The sequence below is a fragment of the Colletotrichum fructicola genome (assembly GCF_000319635.2).
Source record: "Colletotrichum fructicola Nara gc5 chromosome Unknown KSG_Nara_v1_contig01, whole genome shotgun sequence".
In the NCBI taxonomy this organism is placed as follows: Eukaryota; Fungi; Ascomycota; class Sordariomycetes; order Glomerellales; family Glomerellaceae; genus Colletotrichum; species Colletotrichum fructicola.
The window spans coordinates 5,373,018-5,390,222 of record NW_027094051.1 but is presented as its reverse complement, the minus strand read 5'-3'; the positions used below and the strand labels follow the sequence as shown (position 1 = coordinate 5,390,222).

The 17,205-nt window shown below is 55.2% G+C and overlaps 5 protein-coding genes across 5 annotated transcripts; 3 read left to right on the top strand and 2 right to left on the bottom strand.

Moving 5' to 3' along the window:
- Window positions 1–1,632: 1,632 nt before the first annotated feature.
- On the top strand, window positions 1,633–2,804 carry CGGC5_v001513 (uncharacterized protein; the record flags this gene model as incomplete). Its single annotated transcript, XM_032034582.1, has 2 exons — window positions 1,633–1,678; window positions 1,738–2,804. The coding sequence occupies 2 exons, from the start codon at window positions 1,633–1,635 to the stop codon at window positions 2,802–2,804; spliced, it is 1,113 nt and encodes a 370-aa protein (XP_031886301.1).
- Window positions 2,805–4,657: 1,853 nt separating this feature from the next.
- CGGC5_v001512 (uncharacterized protein) lies at window positions 4,658–5,260 on the top strand (the record flags this gene model as incomplete). Its single annotated transcript, XM_032034581.1, has 1 exon — window positions 4,658–5,260. The coding sequence occupies one exon, from the start codon at window positions 4,658–4,660 to the stop codon at window positions 5,258–5,260; it is 603 nt and encodes a 200-aa protein (XP_031886298.1).
- Window positions 5,261–5,297: 37 nt separating this feature from the next.
- On the bottom strand, window positions 5,298–6,564 carry CGGC5_v001511 (uncharacterized protein; the record flags this gene model as incomplete). The annotated part of the gene is made up of 4 exons (XM_032034580.1): window positions 5,298–5,916; window positions 6,028–6,358; window positions 6,455–6,479; window positions 6,529–6,564. 4 exons carry the CDS (start codon window positions 6,562–6,564, stop codon window positions 5,298–5,300), a joined length of 1,011 nt encoding a protein of 336 aa, XP_031886299.1.
- A 104-nt stretch (window positions 6,565–6,668) lies between these two features.
- pbn1 lies at window positions 6,669–8,298 on the bottom strand (the record flags this gene model as incomplete). The annotated part of the gene is made up of 3 exons (XM_032034579.1): window positions 6,669–7,841; window positions 7,892–7,952; window positions 8,003–8,298. The coding sequence occupies 3 exons, from the start codon at window positions 8,296–8,298 to the stop codon at window positions 6,669–6,671; spliced, it is 1,530 nt and encodes a 509-aa protein (XP_031886296.1).
- Window positions 8,299–9,133: 835 nt separating this feature from the next.
- CGGC5_v001509 (uncharacterized protein) lies at window positions 9,134–12,551 on the top strand (the record flags this gene model as incomplete). Its single annotated transcript, XM_032034578.1, has 5 exons — window positions 9,134–9,217; window positions 9,281–9,385; window positions 9,437–9,747; window positions 9,794–11,126; window positions 11,175–12,551. The coding sequence occupies 5 exons, from the start codon at window positions 9,134–9,136 to the stop codon at window positions 12,549–12,551; spliced, it is 3,210 nt and encodes a 1,069-aa protein (XP_031886297.1).
- Window positions 12,552–17,205: the final 4,654 nt, after the last annotated feature.

Genomic DNA, 17,205 nt, shown 5'->3' with positions numbered 1-17,205 from the left:
ACTGTGTTGCGTCGTTCCGGATTCGCAGCCGTTGCTATGTCTCTCGGTGCGGGACGGGTAGAAGGGCACAACCAAGTTCCGACCTGCAGCGTAACGACGCAGTGCTTCCTTGGGCATTGTTCCACTGATTGAGATTGAGACGTGGCGGTCGGGCCCCGTCGTCCTCGTGGGAGGAAAAAAAGGTTGTGCATAGCGGTGCCTTCAAAGCACGTCTGGCAGTTTGCTTCTTTCTCGCTTCTAGTCTTCCAAACGCGCACCGCAGTCAGTTCTTGACACTTTCATCTCGGACCTCCCCTGCCGTTTGTAGCTGTAGCGGCAGCAACTTCCCTGTCTGTAAGTCGCAGGGCGGGATCGCCCATACTTTACCAGGCATACCCTCGCACCAAGCTTTCCCCGACTAAACATCAGATGGTCACAAAATCAACTACCTCAGTTCTTGTTACGCCGGGCTTTTTTCCCCTTCAGTTCAGTGCTTTGGTACCAAAAGTCATGACGCCGCTTGCCCTCTCGCAACCTGAGCGTAACCACCACCATCAACGCGCGGGATGTCTCACTTGGGCCTCGAGGCATCCGGACAATCCTCTCCACAGGGCTGTCACGGCGGTGCGGCCTGAAGATGACGACAGCTGCTCGGCATTTACCGAAAACGAAAAATGGGTTTTCGTGGAAACGAGGACGGAACCGATGTTTTCGAAAATGGACGAGAGGCTCGCGAGCTGCCACGACGATGAGATTGGGCTGCGTTCGGGCTCTGCCGAAAGGATCTGCCGTGTGGAATTTTGCCCAGCGTTACTCGTGCCAGCAGAGACATCTGGGACGACCGTTTTTATACTGACGCCAGATCCAAAGCGTGGTCGGCTGGTCATCCTTTCGGCAAATATGCGGCTCCGCGTCGACCGCAAAGTGCAATTCCAGGTGCCCATACTCGCACTCACACGCATTCAGATTTCAAAACTACATAGTGAAGACAAGATATGCAGGGTACAGTAGCCCTGGAGACCCAACAAAAAGAAAGGATGACCACGCAGCAAAATTTCTGATACCATGGGTATCTGTAGAGCCTGATTGGACTGATGCCTTGGCCTTGCTTCTCAGCCCCCTCCAGCTATTGTGCTCTCCCGTTTCCGTCCAGTCACAGCCCAAGGCCCTTCCAACCCCGGGCGATATACCTTCTTTTTTCGTCCCCATTCCCCTTGCAGGCTGTTTATCTGCAGGTTGTCCGTACATTGGCCAAGCCGAAGACCAGATGGGTCATAGCGCATCAGCTTCTTCCTCGTCGACTGGGCCACAGTGGAATGCCTCTCACTGTTAAGGTAGGATATTCATCACACTTGTCTTAGACCAACGTTGCACACATCAGGCTACACCTACCTGCCCGCCTCATCTATCCGCCCTGGCTGAATCATGGGCCACTACTGTTCGCAGCTATGAAAAACATGCCAGCCTTTTGAGATGGGACGGATGGAAAGGGGAGGCATCTTCGGCAGGCTTGTATAAGATGTGACCTACACCCTCTTGTTCTCTTCCTCCTGCATGGTCTATACAGCTTTCGGTTCCACCTTGCATATGATAGTGTTTCTGAGCGACATACGCGAAGCAATACCACCAACTCGTTGTCCCAAATCGACGACCATGGCACCTAACCCGTTATGCCTCGCCTGGCGCGAGCAGATTATGGGTAAGTCTTCGTCACGGCTAAATGAAATTTCGAGATTTTACCTGCCAACACTGCTTTAGACAACTTGCGTCTGATATCCGGCCGCAGTGCCTTCATCGACATCTATACCTCACGCCATCCCAACAAGTCGTACACCATCTACGCAGTGAAGGTGCACAAGGGCAAACGCCAGGAGGTTCTTTCAGCAACAGGCCGCGACCTCGAGGACGCCTACGAGACACTCCATACCAAGTCGGCTCAGGAAGTCTTCCAGTTTGTTGAGCTGAATGGCTTCGGATTCCCTCGCGGCACGAAGAACGACTCGGATAGCTCTGACAGCGAAGCCTCGACACTGGATGAGGTTATTTCTCTATCTGCTGTCTCGTCCGAGAGCGAAGACGATGAGATCCCATCATCCCGTCGCAAGAAGACAAAGGCTTCCCGCCGCAAGGATAAGAAAAAGTCCAAGAAGCACGTTTCCTCTTCTGAGGAAGATAGCTCCTCCGAAGAGGACTTGCCGAGAAGGCGCCCGCCTCCCCCGGTTGCACGCCCATCCTATATCCCGGCAGTTCCCATCAACAGCTCGGCGCCTCCCCCTCCACCTCCTGGCTGGAGAGGCCCCCCCACGCGCGTCTATCCTCGCGCTCCCGGCCAAGGGCCTCCACCTCCCCTGCCGCCCCCAGGCAGGTTCCCACCAGGAATGCGTCCCCCTTCCATGGCGCCCCCACCCCCGGGGACTGTCTCCATTTCCGCGCCTCCCCCACCTCCGTCGGTGCCCGGCAAGCCCGTCCGCCTCGTCATCGGGTGGGCAGGCCACGGAGAGAAGAAGATCGTCGAGCACTGTCAGGCCAGCCACCGCGCAATGCAGAGGACGGCCCTCGCCCACGTCCGCGCCAACTGGCAGTCCTTTGACAACGTTGTTCCCCAGGAGATGACACCCGGACGCCTTTGGGGTCTCGGTGCCAAGGTGAGGCGTGTTGCCTTTGGCAACGACATGTACTCCATCTCTGCCTCTGCGGGCGACGACCTTAGCATGTACTTCAAGGCAGACGAGATCCCCATGTTCGAGATTGAAGTCAACCACGACGCCAGCATCGTCCCACCTCCCCCGCCTCCTCCATCAACGCACCACCACGGTCAACATTGACTCGGGGAGGTCCCCATGGTGTGATGAATGGTGTGGCGTGATCAGGGGCTGTTTGCGGCCGCGAAAGCATGTCCGGTCGTTCCGACGTTGTATGGCTGGATCCTCCCTTGAAGCCCCGTCACTGTCGTAACTTCACGCCTGGGAAACGGACCTTGGCCGAGAATGAGAAAAACAGCAGGAGGGGGAGAATGCAAAGCTTCAAGTCTCCGGCACTACATCGACTCCAATTATCTTCGAATCTGTGTTTACAACAATCTTACCTTGCATTGGGTTTATCAAGGGTGTCTGTTGCATTGGTTCGGATTACAAAAAAAAGGGCGTGGTGCATGGGCAAGGTTGCATAAGGCAAGGCTACGGAGAGCATCTTGTGACTGGTATCACCTTCACTTCTCAAAATGTCATTTGGTGTTGGCGAGGACGGTGTTTGTGCGCGATGTGTAGGATAGGTAGTCATGTCTGGTTTGCAAAGCGGGTTGGTTCAAGAGGGGGTTAGGTAGATTGTCGTATCACTTATCAATATTTCAGCATCGAACTTCGTATTCTTCACGAAAGCCACATGTTGCTGCATGAGAATAACAATGCGCATGTGGAAATATTGTTATCGTCGACGTGCATCCATGTTGTTCTATTGGCCGGCCACGGATCCGTTAACGAGGTGACGTAGTAAGACGAGGCGACCAACGCATTTCTCTCGCGCATCGGCGCTGATCGGGTGAGGCTTCTCCGGACCAACCACGGCGATCGTCCGCCTCATTTTTTTTTGTTTTTGGAACAACGTCCGATTCGGATCCCGGATTAAATGATCAAGACCAAATCAAGATGCGAGGAATCACGGCACACATCACACGCTAGTGAATCCAAGTTTTCGGAACCGCATGTCGCATTGGGTGTGAAGATTTCTGTGACTCGGTGTGAAGGCATTGGGGGTTTCAGGGCTACTGGTGGGATGACCGTATCCCGTGTGCTGCCATCTGGACTATGAAAAAGCTGCCTGGCTGAGTATCCTGGCGGTAGGCAGTGTGATGTTGGAGAGGTAACAGGCGAAGGATTGTGGATGTCTCGGTGTGATGGTGGGGATTTTGGTGATAGGGTGGGTAGTCGCGACGGGGAGTCTGATGCAGGCCGGCACGAAGGAGCTGGGGTACGGATTGGTGATAGAAAGCCTCAAAATGGTCGCGAGTTACCTTACGGGTCATCGGCAAGAAGGAAATTTAAGAGTGCAATAGTAACGTCCATGGTTTGTGGTGAGATTTGCCGTCCGATCACCCAGTTAGTCAAGTCAGCGAAGCGCCATAATATTTGAAGACACTTACTTGGACTGTGGTATAGTGCCTATGTTTCTGATATTTCTAGTGTCGTTTCTGCTGTTGTTGACTCTAATATCGTGGTTTTTACTCTTGTTAACTCTATTGTTTTCATTCTCTTCTCATACTAATACTCATAGTTTTGGAAATATTCATAGTATAGGAAGTGTATAATCGCATAGACGGTTTCGAAAAGAAAAAAAAAAGTCATCTCTAACTGCATCGTGTTATATTTTTCTACGCGTTTTTATTTTCAACTACGCAACTTTGGCTTTCTCTGACGGCTCGTACGTGCTGCGGAAAGCTGAAGGGAGAAAAACATAGCCGCCCCAGGCTGTTGACTCACCGCGGGGAACATGTACCCGGATCGCAGGAGAAACAAACAGTCGGTGACTCGCAACATGTCAGGGGTCAAATTTTGAAAAATAATCCATCCGGGTAGATCTTTGTGCATTATCTGAATATATCTCGACTACAACGTGAATGTGAACTATTTGCGCGAAAAGACCGTCCTCACTTATATCCTGGCAGACAACTCCACCCATCACGATGTCTCAATACATTTACATCAACGGCTACCCCGGCGTCAGGAAGCTCACGATAGCCAGAGAGCTATCAAAACTTTTCCCAGGAAGCGAGGTCTGGGACAACCACCGCATCATCGACCTCGTCCGCATCGACCGAGACCATCCAGACTACAACCTGATGAGAGCCTTCCACCGCCGTAACACCTTACTCACCATCGCCACATCTGATTCACATCAAAACACAACGTACATATTCACAGACGCGCGGAGCTCGAGTCCCTTTGGCAGCGCCGCTGCTCAAGAATATGAGGACGCTGCCAGAAGGAGGGGTCTGCCTTTCGTTCCCATCGCCCTGGAGTGTCAGTTGGAAGAGAACATCAAGAGGGTCACGAGGAGCGGTCGGGGTGGAGCTGCAAACGGGAAGCTAACAGATGTCAACATCCTGAAGGATATCAGGCAGGAAGAGCAGATGTTTCGCTTTGGAGGGGATCTGGAGCTCGAACTGGACGTCACGGAGTTGACACCGGAACAGGCCGCTTATAAGATCTTTGAACATGTCAAGACCGTGACGCAGAGCCTTTCGGTTTCGAAGTCTGTGTTGCCTGATTCTTACACCATCATCTAAAATTACGTTGCAGCTTCTCGCGGCCGGATCCGCCAGCTTAGTCTATCCTTCCCGTGCTCCAAATGTTAAGGCCAACCTTGATGCCCTTCTCGACAGGCAGACCGGCATGCCACGTCTCCTCGTAACCCGCTCCGCTCCCGTCAGCGCGGAAATTCTCCCAGTATACCGCATTCCCCGGGACAGGCTTGAACACGACCCCCTTGTCTTCATCGCCGCCAGCATTGGCCCCCGTCTCAGACTCAGCCGCCGCCGCCGTCTTTCCACGCTTCTCGCAGTCCACGAAGCGACACCATCGCTCCTTCTGCCCTGGGATGCTCAACAGCGGGAACTCGGTGCCGCCCCCGACCAGCTCTTCGCCCTCCTCGTCGCCGCGCGCATCGACCCAGACCATCATGCTGCTCACCCGCCCCCATCCCCCGCGGTTCGAGCTCCAGTCGAAGTGGTACGAGTAGTGGCCTCCCTCGACGTACCGCTGCGTCCTCAGCCTCTCGATCCACAGCTCCTCTCTCCAGCCCTGCAGCGACCGGGCCCGGGCTTCGATGCACCTGACCCCGTCGGTGCGTGGGATCATGGCCACCTCGGACTCTCTGATCGATGTGTCGCGCTGCACGCCGGCACCATCGTGGGTGATGGTTGATGGCTCAAACAGAGATTGACTTGTTTGAACGTTAGCCTCCTGTACAGCTCAAGAATCAATTTCACACTTCATCATGAAACTTGCCATGGGACGATGTGTGAAGCGAGTGAATCAAGGGATGGAGTCTCACCTAACATCCAAAAGATGCGCCCTCTCGTCCGGACTGACGAACCCTTCAATGTACAACACCAAAGGTTCCTTTGAAAATATGTGCACCGTGTAGGTGTCTGGTGGACACGATAGTACCGTGGCGTTGGGGTGCTCGATTGCGAGCAGCGACTCATTCATTGGCGGCCGCGGCGTGCGGACGACGCGACGACTTCCGGACGGGGACAGCATCCGGAGAAGCGGGTCGGAGAAGAAGACGACGAACGCCACGAGGGCGACAATGTACGTGAGCATGTCTGCTGCATCGACGGCGGAACCCGGCGACGAGACAGCTTCATCGAACAGATAGGCCCCTATATGTGAATGAAAAAAAAGACCGGCTCACTTTTGAGATTGACGTTGGCGCTTACATAGCTCCAGCAGGTCTAGCTGCTGTTACTACATCATACCCAAGGTAGGCACTATAAAGTCCCGCTGCGCCGCGTCAGTGGTCGGCTCCGCCACATCCGTCCTGTCACCTTACCGTGCCGATCCGGCGCAACACTGTAGCTCGGAACATGTTTCTTCGGTGGATCGTCATTTTAATTAAGCAATCATGCGACGTTGATATTCCAAGGAAATCCTGCAAGGAAAACTTGATAAAAACCGGGAAAACAGCTTAAGCTACTGCGTCTTCTTCTCCTCCGCCTTGGCAGCAGCACCCTTGCCGTATCCGGTCCGGAAATGCGCGGCAACGAGCCTCCACAGAACCCATGCGAAGCCCAGCATCACCGCGCCCGCGGTCCCCATCCGCACCCACCCCGCCTGTCCGGCCTCCAAAACCGGCACGCGCACGGAGCTCGTAAGCCGACTACCGCCGGCGCCGCCGGCGCCCTCCGCAGCGCCGACCGGCTCTACGTGCCAGAAGACGGTTCGCGGTCCGAAAAGCGCGTCGTAGCCCAGGTTGACGCGCTCAAATGGGCTACTGGGGAACTTGGTGCCTTCCTCCGAGGAGCAAGCCCAGAACACGGCTGGGTGGGGGACTTCGAGATCCGTGTAGCCGCCGTCGGCTGGCTTGAGGTAGCGCAGGTGCAGCGGGATCTCGGCCGTCCATTCGGTGTCCTGTTCTTGCGCGGTTGGGGGCGCGAGCTCGAGGAGAACGCCCGAGCCCCACGGCTTGGTCGCGTAGGCTGGCGCCTCGAGGTCGACGGGCGAGCTGGAGTAGCGCAAGGCGGTGAGGTTCTTGGATTGGAGGAACAGGTCGTCTGCGAGCTGGTAACGGTCCGCAAAGATGGTCTTGGGGAGTGTGAAGTGCGCGTGGATGGCGCAGTAAGCGTCGTCGACGGGAGGCCGGGCAGAGCTGACTGTAAGCTGTAGCGCGGGGTGCAGGCCTGTCGGCTCGAGGAACTTGGCGGAGAAGGAAGAGCCGGCGGCCACTTCGTCATGGCGGCGGTGGCGTGCGGGCACGTTGAACAGAACGGGCGAGGGCTTCGTGTGTTCGCCGAGGACGGTCAGGCCGCCGGTCATACCGATCTCGTGAGGCTCCGGCTTTGCGGAGGAGTCAGTGGTGAGGACGCCGACCTCGGTCCTGTGCTTTGGTGTTGAGGCGACGTCGATCTTATGGGTAGTGTACGGCCATTGTGCCGTGACTTTGAGGGCGTGCGAGATGGTATCGTATGAAATATCGAGGGACGCCGCCGTCTTGAGATCCTCGGCGCGGGACTTGCAGGCCGTGTTTGACGCTGGGCATAGCGTCTCGGATGTGTAATGAATGAACTTTGTGAGGTTGTCCAGCGGCTCGTAGTATTGGAGAGCTGCGGAGTGAGAGAATCTGTCATTCGGGAGACTCGTGAATGACTGTTTGAATTTTAGAAGAAACAATACTCAAGTCGTATTCAATCACGTACCTCTGACGAAGGGCATCCGCTGGCCCCAAATGCATCGCCGAGAGCTTCACAGAGTTTGACTCTGAGATCACGTTAGTATAAAGCTTTTCATGACATGACAAAAATACCCACGCATCCCATTGCCCCTCCTTTTTGGGGGTATAAAACAGATGAAAGCCCGGTGACACCCTTGAGTTCAAGGGAGTGACAGTCTCGTAGGTCTCAGGAGTGACCCATCGGATATGGAGCTCATGGCTCTCGCTCAGAAGCTGAGAGAGCTCGGCTGGAAGCTCCTCCAGAGCTAGTGAGACTCTGTCCTCGCGAACGGCCTCAATCTCCGGGCCTTTGACGCCGGCATCGCTAACCTCGAGAGCTTCGAAGGGGACTCCGTTTCCGGGCTTGTGGATGAAGGTGATTCGTTGACGCATGTTGATAGACTGTGCCCCAAGCAGAAATCCTGGTAGGTGGTGTTGACAAAAGTCCTTCCGACGACGACTGGATCAGATTAGATTCAAGGTAGCACCGTCATGTGGGCTCTCGGTGATGTGAAGGGCAAGAACGTGTATGAGTGTGAGCAGCTCGCAGATGGACCCGCATCGACGTCGGACCCGTTGCTGAGGACACCTTCCCTCGGTACCGAAAGAGTGAGGTGAGTGCACAACAACGTACGGAGTAGATTGGGGGCGACTCAGGTTGAGCTCCAGTGGGTTTTGTGGCTGAACTCTGTACAAACGACATGTCACTGGTCATCCAGTGCCGCGACGCGCCCAAGCTCCCTCCCTGGCCACACAGCGCCACACAAGTACCTCTGCGCACGTGGCAGAAAGCGGCACCAACGGTGCACCGACCCCTGCCAATCGACCTCATTAGGTCACCGGCGTCTGGGAGGCGCTAAACCACTTTGGCTACCGACGCTGGCGCGAAGTGGGATGCACCTCAGCCCGCCAGATGCCGACCGAAGACAACCAGGCCTAGTCAGAAAACACCGTCGGCGACGTCCACCCTCTTCTTTCGAGACCGAGGGGTATCTGTCGATCCTCACCGACAATGCATCAGACGTCCGTATTGAAAATGAAGACCTTTGGGCTCCTTCGGCCTTCATAGCGAACACCACTTTTCACAATTGCCATGCAAACCACCAACCTCGAGTAGCGAATACACCCCGCGCTCTTTATTCCAGCATTTGCGGACGCTTACATCCAATCTTTGAAGAGGGGGAGACGGAGAAGGACTGCGACCGAACACTAGGGGACACAGCCAAACATGGGCGACCACCAGCCGTACGTGACCATCCGGTCTCGCCGGCCGTACGATGGAAACAGCGTGAGCAGTGGTGCAGACTCGACTGTAGGTGCTAGAGTCACGACTCACCAGTCGCGAAGAGTACACTCACAAGCTGGTGATGGCCAGTATGGATCCAGCTCCGGCGATGCACCCCGGACCGCCACCCACGACACAAGTCGCGTGAGCTACCATGTCAAACATCTCGATAGCTTCGTGCAGACCTTGGAGGATGTAAGTCGCCGTGAAACCTCTTGGCAAAGCCTTTTCCTGATGTCCACCTAGTCTGCAAACCGAGCATTCCCAAATAGGGGAAGATCATCACAGAGATATAAAAAGGTCCAGGCCTTGTTGCTTCATTGGGGCTCCGATGACCTCTTCGTGCTGCCCGAGCTGGAGGACTTGGAGCGTTGCCTCCGCGAGGACTACGCCTTTAACACGGACATCTTCGCCATTCCTTCCGAAAACTCACATCTTGAGCTCATGATGCAAGTCGGCAAGCTGATAAAAGACCACGAGGCCCAAGATACGCTTTTCTTGGTGTACTACGGCGGCCACGCAAGGATAGACGAGTCCAGGCAAAGCACCTGGTGCGCGTAAGTGACGTGAAGTCTTGTAGTAGATGGTTCTAACCTGAGTTAGAACACGAAATCCCGACTCTCCGTGGTTGCAGTGGTCAGCTATTCAAACTCTACTAGAACGTTCTGCCTCTGACGTTCTCATCCTTCTTGACTGCTGCGCTGGAGCTGCGAGTGCTACATTTCCCAACGGCAACAGTATCACCGAGACCATCTCAGCCTCGAGCTGGGACGCCATTGCCCCGGATCCGGGTCGCTACTCCTTCACCAACGCCCTCATCGAAGTACTGCAGGAATGGAGGCTACGCACCTTTTCTGCCGCTATGCTGCATGCCGAGGTTCTTGCTCGTCTTAAACATCCTAGGCCAATCACTATCAACGGCAAGCTCTTTGAGGCAAGGTCAACGCCAGTCCACTTCATGATGACCACAAATCACAAAGCACCCAGTATCGAGATGTCACGGATTGTCCCCCCGGACGCTCGACCACCCTCACCTCCTCAGGACACGACCGCTAACGGAAGCGATAACCCGGATCAGTTGACAGGTGGTCGAGGGCCCGGGGCGCCGGTATCCGAAGACCCAAACGAGGACACGCCCCATGTCATGATTTCCCTCGCTTTGGAGGATAACCAACAGCTGGATCTCAATGCCTGGGAACAGTGGCTCTCGAATTTCCCAGCAATGGCAAAGTACGTTAAGGTTCAAGGGGTGTTCAAAAGCCATTCTACATTGCTTTTGCTGTCGATGCCGGTAATGGTCTGGGACCTGTTGCCGGAGGACCATGCGACTTCCTTCATAGCCTTCATCAGGTCAAACAACATGATGCTACAGGGAGGTCAGAAAGACAAGGCAGAGGCCGAAGTGTCTGTGGGAGTCTCTCGTGCAACGCTCGACAGGACACAGCCCGACTCGGCGTCAATGAAGACGTTTTTCTCGGACACCACCTACACTTATGCCCCGACAGACCATGGCAGCATGATTGGCCAGCAACTGGCTGACATGCGTTCATATTCACTCGGAGAGGGGCGAGCCTCTAGGCGGAACATAGGCACAAGGCAACAGGTGTCCACCGAAGCTATCTCGCCGTCGTCATCGCCGACGAGCGGTCCTGCTGGGCTGTTGAGAGCTGGACCTTCCTCGGCATCCCTGGCCAGTCTTCAGCGGCAGCTTTCGTCGTCCTCTCAGACATCTGCCGAGATCACATCGAGAATAATGATTCCAAACCAACAGAGGAGTTCACGGAGGACTGTGTTCCAGGATATCCCCGAACCACCCAAGTTCTCGCAGCATATTGAGACGCTGCTTCAACAATACTACGATCAGGAACCTTTGCCAAATGACGATCAAAAGAACTTTGTTGCTTCCAACTTAGGCGTTGAGCTGTGGCATGTCGAGGTGGGTACTCTACGGTGTGTTGTGTAGGAACATATGCTGACCTTTCAGGCTTGGTTCCATCATCGACGGGAACGAGACATCGTCTCTCATCAATTCCAGAATCTCAAGATTGATGATCTAGCCCCCGTGGCGTCTCAAGGAGCCCAGATGATTCTACCTCATCATCTCAACAAAATAATTGATATCCTCCCCCCCAGTAGGATCCTCTTGGTTGACCTCCGATCTCCGACTGAATTCGAGAGGTCTCACATACGCGGTGCAATCAACCTCCGCGCGCCCCCGAGATTCATTCAAGATGCCCCCTTTGACATGATTGAGCGTGCCTTCGCCGACCATGATAGCGGACGGAAGTTTGGAGAGTGGAGATCGGCACACTGCTTGGTTGTCTACGCCCGCGCCGTCGACTCCGTATGGGAGTGTCCCGTCGCCGACGTGCTCTTTACAAAGTTCAAGAGCTGGGGCTGGCCGGGCCGATGTTTCGTGCTCAAGGGCCACTACAAGGAATTTTCGGTCTCGTATAGCAACTCCATCGAGAGTTCCAAGATGACCAACGAAGCCAGGGCAGCCCGCACGGAATTAGCACTCCGCCGGGACGCCCATAAACAAACAACAGACACGCTGTCAGAAGATGATGACGCGGCGAGACGGCTACAATACAATGACCTGCTGACTCAGATCGACAGCGAGGAGGGACGGGTGAACCCCTCATCCTCGGCGTCAAACCCTACAGCCAGCTCTGACCGCGCGCGAGCCATGGAAGAGCATGAACGAGACCTCGAAGCCGAGTTCCGGCGTCGCGTCCCGGACCTCTACCGCAAAGCCCTGGACGTCGTCCATGGCAGCAGCGGCGTCCCTACCGCCGTCGCCTCCTCCGCACCCGTGACGCCAGCTGCCGCCCCTACCGCTGCACCTGTCCAGCCCGATGATGGATCAGGCTCACCTGCCACGCGAAGTGACAGAGCGGGTGGCGACAAGGACTGTGGCACAACGTTTAGTTTTGACACAAAGGCAACGCTCGTCGAGTACCTCGACAGAGGCCTCTCTCACATCCGGCAGGGGATACCCGCCCAAGCCTCGTCTATAGCTACTTCTGCCGCGACACCCACAGCTACTACTGCCCTGTATACGACACCTCCAACCAACGACACTTCACCGGGACTGTCGAAGCTCGCCGCCGAGGGCTGCTACTTCGACTCAGGGGCAGCAGCGGCGGCGGCGGCTGGGGCGCCTTCGGACGATTCGTACGTGAAGATCAACAGGGGAGATGCGCAACTAGCGAGCGATCCGGGCCTCGGAGGAAAAGACGGGACGACAAAGGACCACCATCACCAGCAGCAGCAGCAACGACAATCAGTCGTCACGGGGGATGAAACGCCCAAAAGGGGCCGGGGCGGTTTCCTAAATAAGGTTCTGCGGCGAGCATGAGTTTAGAGCGGGCGGCGTCGTGAGGTTCATCTCAGTTGGTCCTTCATTCCATTAGGAGGGGTTGTCTGGTCTCTTCACTATTTGAAAGGACTGTAACCATGTTCATTCGGTTTGGGATCAGGGAGGCAGCAAGTATACACACACACAAGGGCAAAGGCTGGACGGTTTGGTTGGGGGTATGGATGGTGTGGACGGGTGTTCGCAACAGTTCGGGTACAGGCCGGGTAAGGTTGGCGTGTCATCTTTCGTTGGCGATGATGATGATGATGATGGGTGTTCGGAGTCGGACAGGGACTGCATCGGGACAAAATATCGGGACAATCATATACGCCCTATACCTTGGCATCTTCGTCTTCGTCTTCTCTTTTTCCCACTTGAGGTTGTATGTAGGGTTCTACCCTTCCTCTTCCCTTTCGTCTGATAGGCGGGAGTAGCATATTTGTTTGGAAATATAGCCATCAACAGCGAAAAAGCCTGCTTGACGAAGCCTTTTCCCGCCCAAAGAGAAAATACTCGAGTACATACATCACCGTCCGCACGTCCTCCTTCGCTCCTTCCCCTTGCGTGACAGGGAGATACCCTCCCACCACCCTATGAGAGTTGCGCCTGGGAGAGGCAGAATGCGATGGAGGGGGGATCCCTTCCACCGGCCGCCCGCGCGCGTCCCGTGTGCGCGAGAGATGCTTCTTTCCGCCTGACAACGGCCCCCAGACAGAAACATCCCGAAGACACGGGGGTGGCGGACGGGCGCGCACACACACACAACACACACACAGACATCACATCCACTTGGAGTAGCCCGTTCGTCTCGACGGAATGTCAAATCACTGGCGAAATCGCATCCCTTTTGGGACGTTTTGGATTTTCTGTTGTTTTTGCCTTCTTCTGTTTTCGCAGCTTGGGTTTTGTTCCTTGTTCCCGGATGCTCGGGTATCACGTCATCCGTTCTTCGCTCGGGATTTGAGAGAATCTGGCAACAGAACCAGACACACAATACTATGCAGTACACGGAGAAGTCTACCTACGACGGGCGGAAAGTCACTTGTAACTAGCTGGACCGATTTTCCCTTTTCTCGACGGCCGCAAGGTACTTCCCTTCTCTTCGAGGAAATTCTCCGCCAATTCATTGCGTTCCCGTCCAAGGAAGTAGGAGGGCAAGTCCGAAGAAAAAAAAAAAGGGGGGAGGGCAGAAAAATTGGGGGCTAGATTGATTAGTAGCTTGCGGCAGTTACAGTATCGATCCAATTCATCTGTGGTGATCCGCCGTGCCGCGTTTTCCCAAGTGCCGTTTTGTTTATATCACGGATACGTGGTAGGCCAGATATAGGGCTAGGTGCGGTAATGAGGCTACTACAGCACAGCACAACGCGACTTGCTCGGGCCCCTCGCTCATCTGGCAGGTTTTTGCATCCCAGGTGAAAGCAGTAGTATGTACACCAAGGGGCAACAACGTTTAGTGTTAGTCACGGCTCAGTCTCTCTTCAGTCTAAAGTTCGCCAGGCACGGCAGCCAGCTGTCGTGTCTCGAGTGCCTGGTCTGATGTGTATGTGTGTGTGGTGTCTAGTGTCTACGGGTCCTGTCTGCTCAGCCTTCTTGCGGGAAGAGCGCATGGCATGGACGAACGTCCGGGGCAGAAAACGCTTGGAAGACAGCATCTGTGTGGTGAATGCAAGCCCAAAGTCCAATGTTCCTGCCGAGCTGTCAGAGCCCGACTAACCAATCCCGTGTGCGGGCAGACGAGGCCTTGGGACAAGATGATCAATGACAAATTGCTCTGACCGGGTGTCAAAAACGTCCGTTGTTGACAGCGCACGCGAGAGTTATGAGTGTGGCCGGCGTGTTGGGTTTGGTCGGTTGTCTGTGACAAGCTTCACCTCAAGACTCGCAAGTGTCGTCCAGAAGAGAAAGCACTTCAGCGAACATCCGGGCCCTGGGGGCCGGACTGATGTTTCTTTTCGAGACAAGTCAAAGGGTGGCGCAGTCCGCAGCCCGCAGCCTCAACGGTCCTGCCAGAAAAATCTACAAGTTGCGACTGGCTGACGGATGTGACAAGTTGGCCCCCCCTTTTCTGCCAAATTCAAAGGAGGGGAGTGGGCGTGTGCGTGTGAGGGGTCCGATGGGACAGGATGAGCAGCGAGATCCTGTACAAACCGTCCCATTTTGTGAGAGTGAAGGAAAAAGAAAGTATGAGGCTTCATCCCTGTCGGCGGGCGGATGATGAAGGCGAGAGGACCCGAACATCGACAGACGGTGGTTTGACAGCGGGTCATGAATATGCACGACATAACATCATAACGAGAATCTGTACGAGAGGCAAATCAGAAAACCGCTAACTCGAGGTTGAAGAAACACTGCAGATCCCGTTTGAGGGGCTGTCAAAGGTTTCTGCAGTCGAGAGACACATGTCGTTTTTTTACCGTGCGTAAGCGTTGCGCTTGGTCCGGTCCCATGTTTTGATGTCTTTTTGGCTTTGGAGTTGTGCCTTTGATGAGACGTCGTCGAAGGTTATGACGGAGTCAAGGCCCGCCGCTGTGCTGTCGTTGGGATTTCGCATTCTGGACTGAATGCGAGAACGGGATGCGATTCGCTCGCCAGAAATCGTGACAGGTGCTAGGATCCCCCCTGACACCACCCCCGTTCAATTGAAGTTTTTTTTACGATTTTGACAGGACGCTTGGACCACATTAAGGCTGGGTTCTGGCACCGGGGGGCGGAGAGTGAGGAAGCGGGAAGCCTCGAGAGAAAAGGAGGGTGAAGTGAACTCTTGTCGTGATGGTTGGCCCTGCTGGGCCTGCTCTCCGTCTCCAAGGGCTCCCCCAGGGGCCCGATTGGCAGCCAAACGTCGGTTGGCCGGGATCAGATCAAGGCAAACGAGTGGAGAACAAGCAGCATTTGGGCACCGGTCGGACCTGCCTGTTCCGTTTCAGATGTCCGGAAGCAACGCCAGAAGATTGGCAATTGAGCACGGCTTCCGGGACCAGGTCTGCCGCGAGCCCAGTTTTGCCTGCGGTCATTGTCCGCGGGGGCGGCTTGACAAGTTGCGAGTGGGTGAGATTCTGACGGGCCCCTGACTTCGGCCTCAGGGGCCGGGAATACCAAGAGGCAGAGCCCTCTTTTGACTCCCCACGAATCCTTGTCAGTCACGCCAGTCTTGCGTCCAGAGTGATGACCGCTGCTCCCCTCTTCCTGGCTAATCCTTGGAGGAGACGGGGAACATGGTGTCGGCAGAGGGTATGTTTGGATGTTAAACCTCCTAGCCACTTTGCCACTCCACTCGAACCGACCTTGTCCGATCCATCAGCGTTGGATCTGTCGTCCCCTTGCGGCTGTCAAACTTGACAGATCCCCTTTGCAATTTTGGTGGGCGGTGGGGGAGTAGGAAATCGATGTGACTCCCATCGGCTGGGGGGTTGAAGAATGGAGCCTTCGCCGGCCAGCGAGATTTGCCGTCAAAGAATGACTTCATAATGAGCCGAGATATCTCGTCAAAGTGTCCTCAGAGCAGCCTGCAGTGGAGTGTTAATATAGGTGGCTTTCCAATTATCTTTGCACGATTCTCCTGACTCTGCGTCGTGCGCTTGGATCTGGGCCTGGACCTCGCCTCCCTTCTGTGTAGTCTGCAGCCCTGCGGTCGATCTTTGTCAAAACCCAAGATTTCGTCCATGATTGCAGTCGGTCAACATTACCGACGACGGACGATGAAGTCAAGCAAAACACGCTTCTGCCCCTGTGGGTGTGAGGGATGTGGAAGGTGGTGATGGCAAGATTGGAGTCGCAGGCTGTGAACAAAGTCTGCTGCTCCTTTCTTTCCCCCTGTGGACACGCGCCCGATGTTACCGGCTGAAGAGCGTGCGGTCCTTTAGGCTTCAATCTTAGCCCAGGAACAATATTACCCTGCGACGCTAATGCTGACCGTTGCTGTCACTCTGAAGGTTTGCAATTGACATGCGGAGCGAAGGCGGCTGCAACGACTGACGTTGCTGACAACTCGACATTGCCGTTCCCGATTACACGAGAACTGTTCTGAATGGAACTACCGGTCGGTGGACCTCTTGATCTCCATCTGATATGTCTGTGTCACTTTCAGGACCCAGACGGGCCAGGGCGGTACTGTATCCAGCACGGCCGTCCCAACCGGCTGTGTTACTTAATAGGGAGCAGCTTGCGCGACGCGATACACAGGGCCGTGACAAGGGTCACCACTGCCGCCTTAAGATCCGATCTGGAGCTCCAGAAGGGGAAACCATTGTCACCGCCGTCACTTGTACCTCGCGAGCGACGGCCGTGGTCGTAAAGTATCCACTGAATTCCCAGAGCTATGGGATGGTCGGACAAGATGATTTGTCTTGATTGCATGTAGGGAGTCGAATATGGCATAGGGCTCATTTGGGTGATTGCAGCTCGTACGACGTGTCTGGATGCCTTTTGAGAGCACCTGTCACGGCCCCGGTGATAACCTGGCGTGCGGCGAGTCCCGGCTGGCTGGTGCATTGGTGTCGTCTGTGTATAACGTCGGGCCAGGGCTTGTCAGATCTTCCAACCACCGAGATTGGGTTGTTCTCGAAGGATGCATCCACCAATGACGAGTCAAGTTGACGAACCGTCAGATTAGAAAAGGCGTTTCCGAGTCTCCGACCTGTCCGAGCTTGATGAT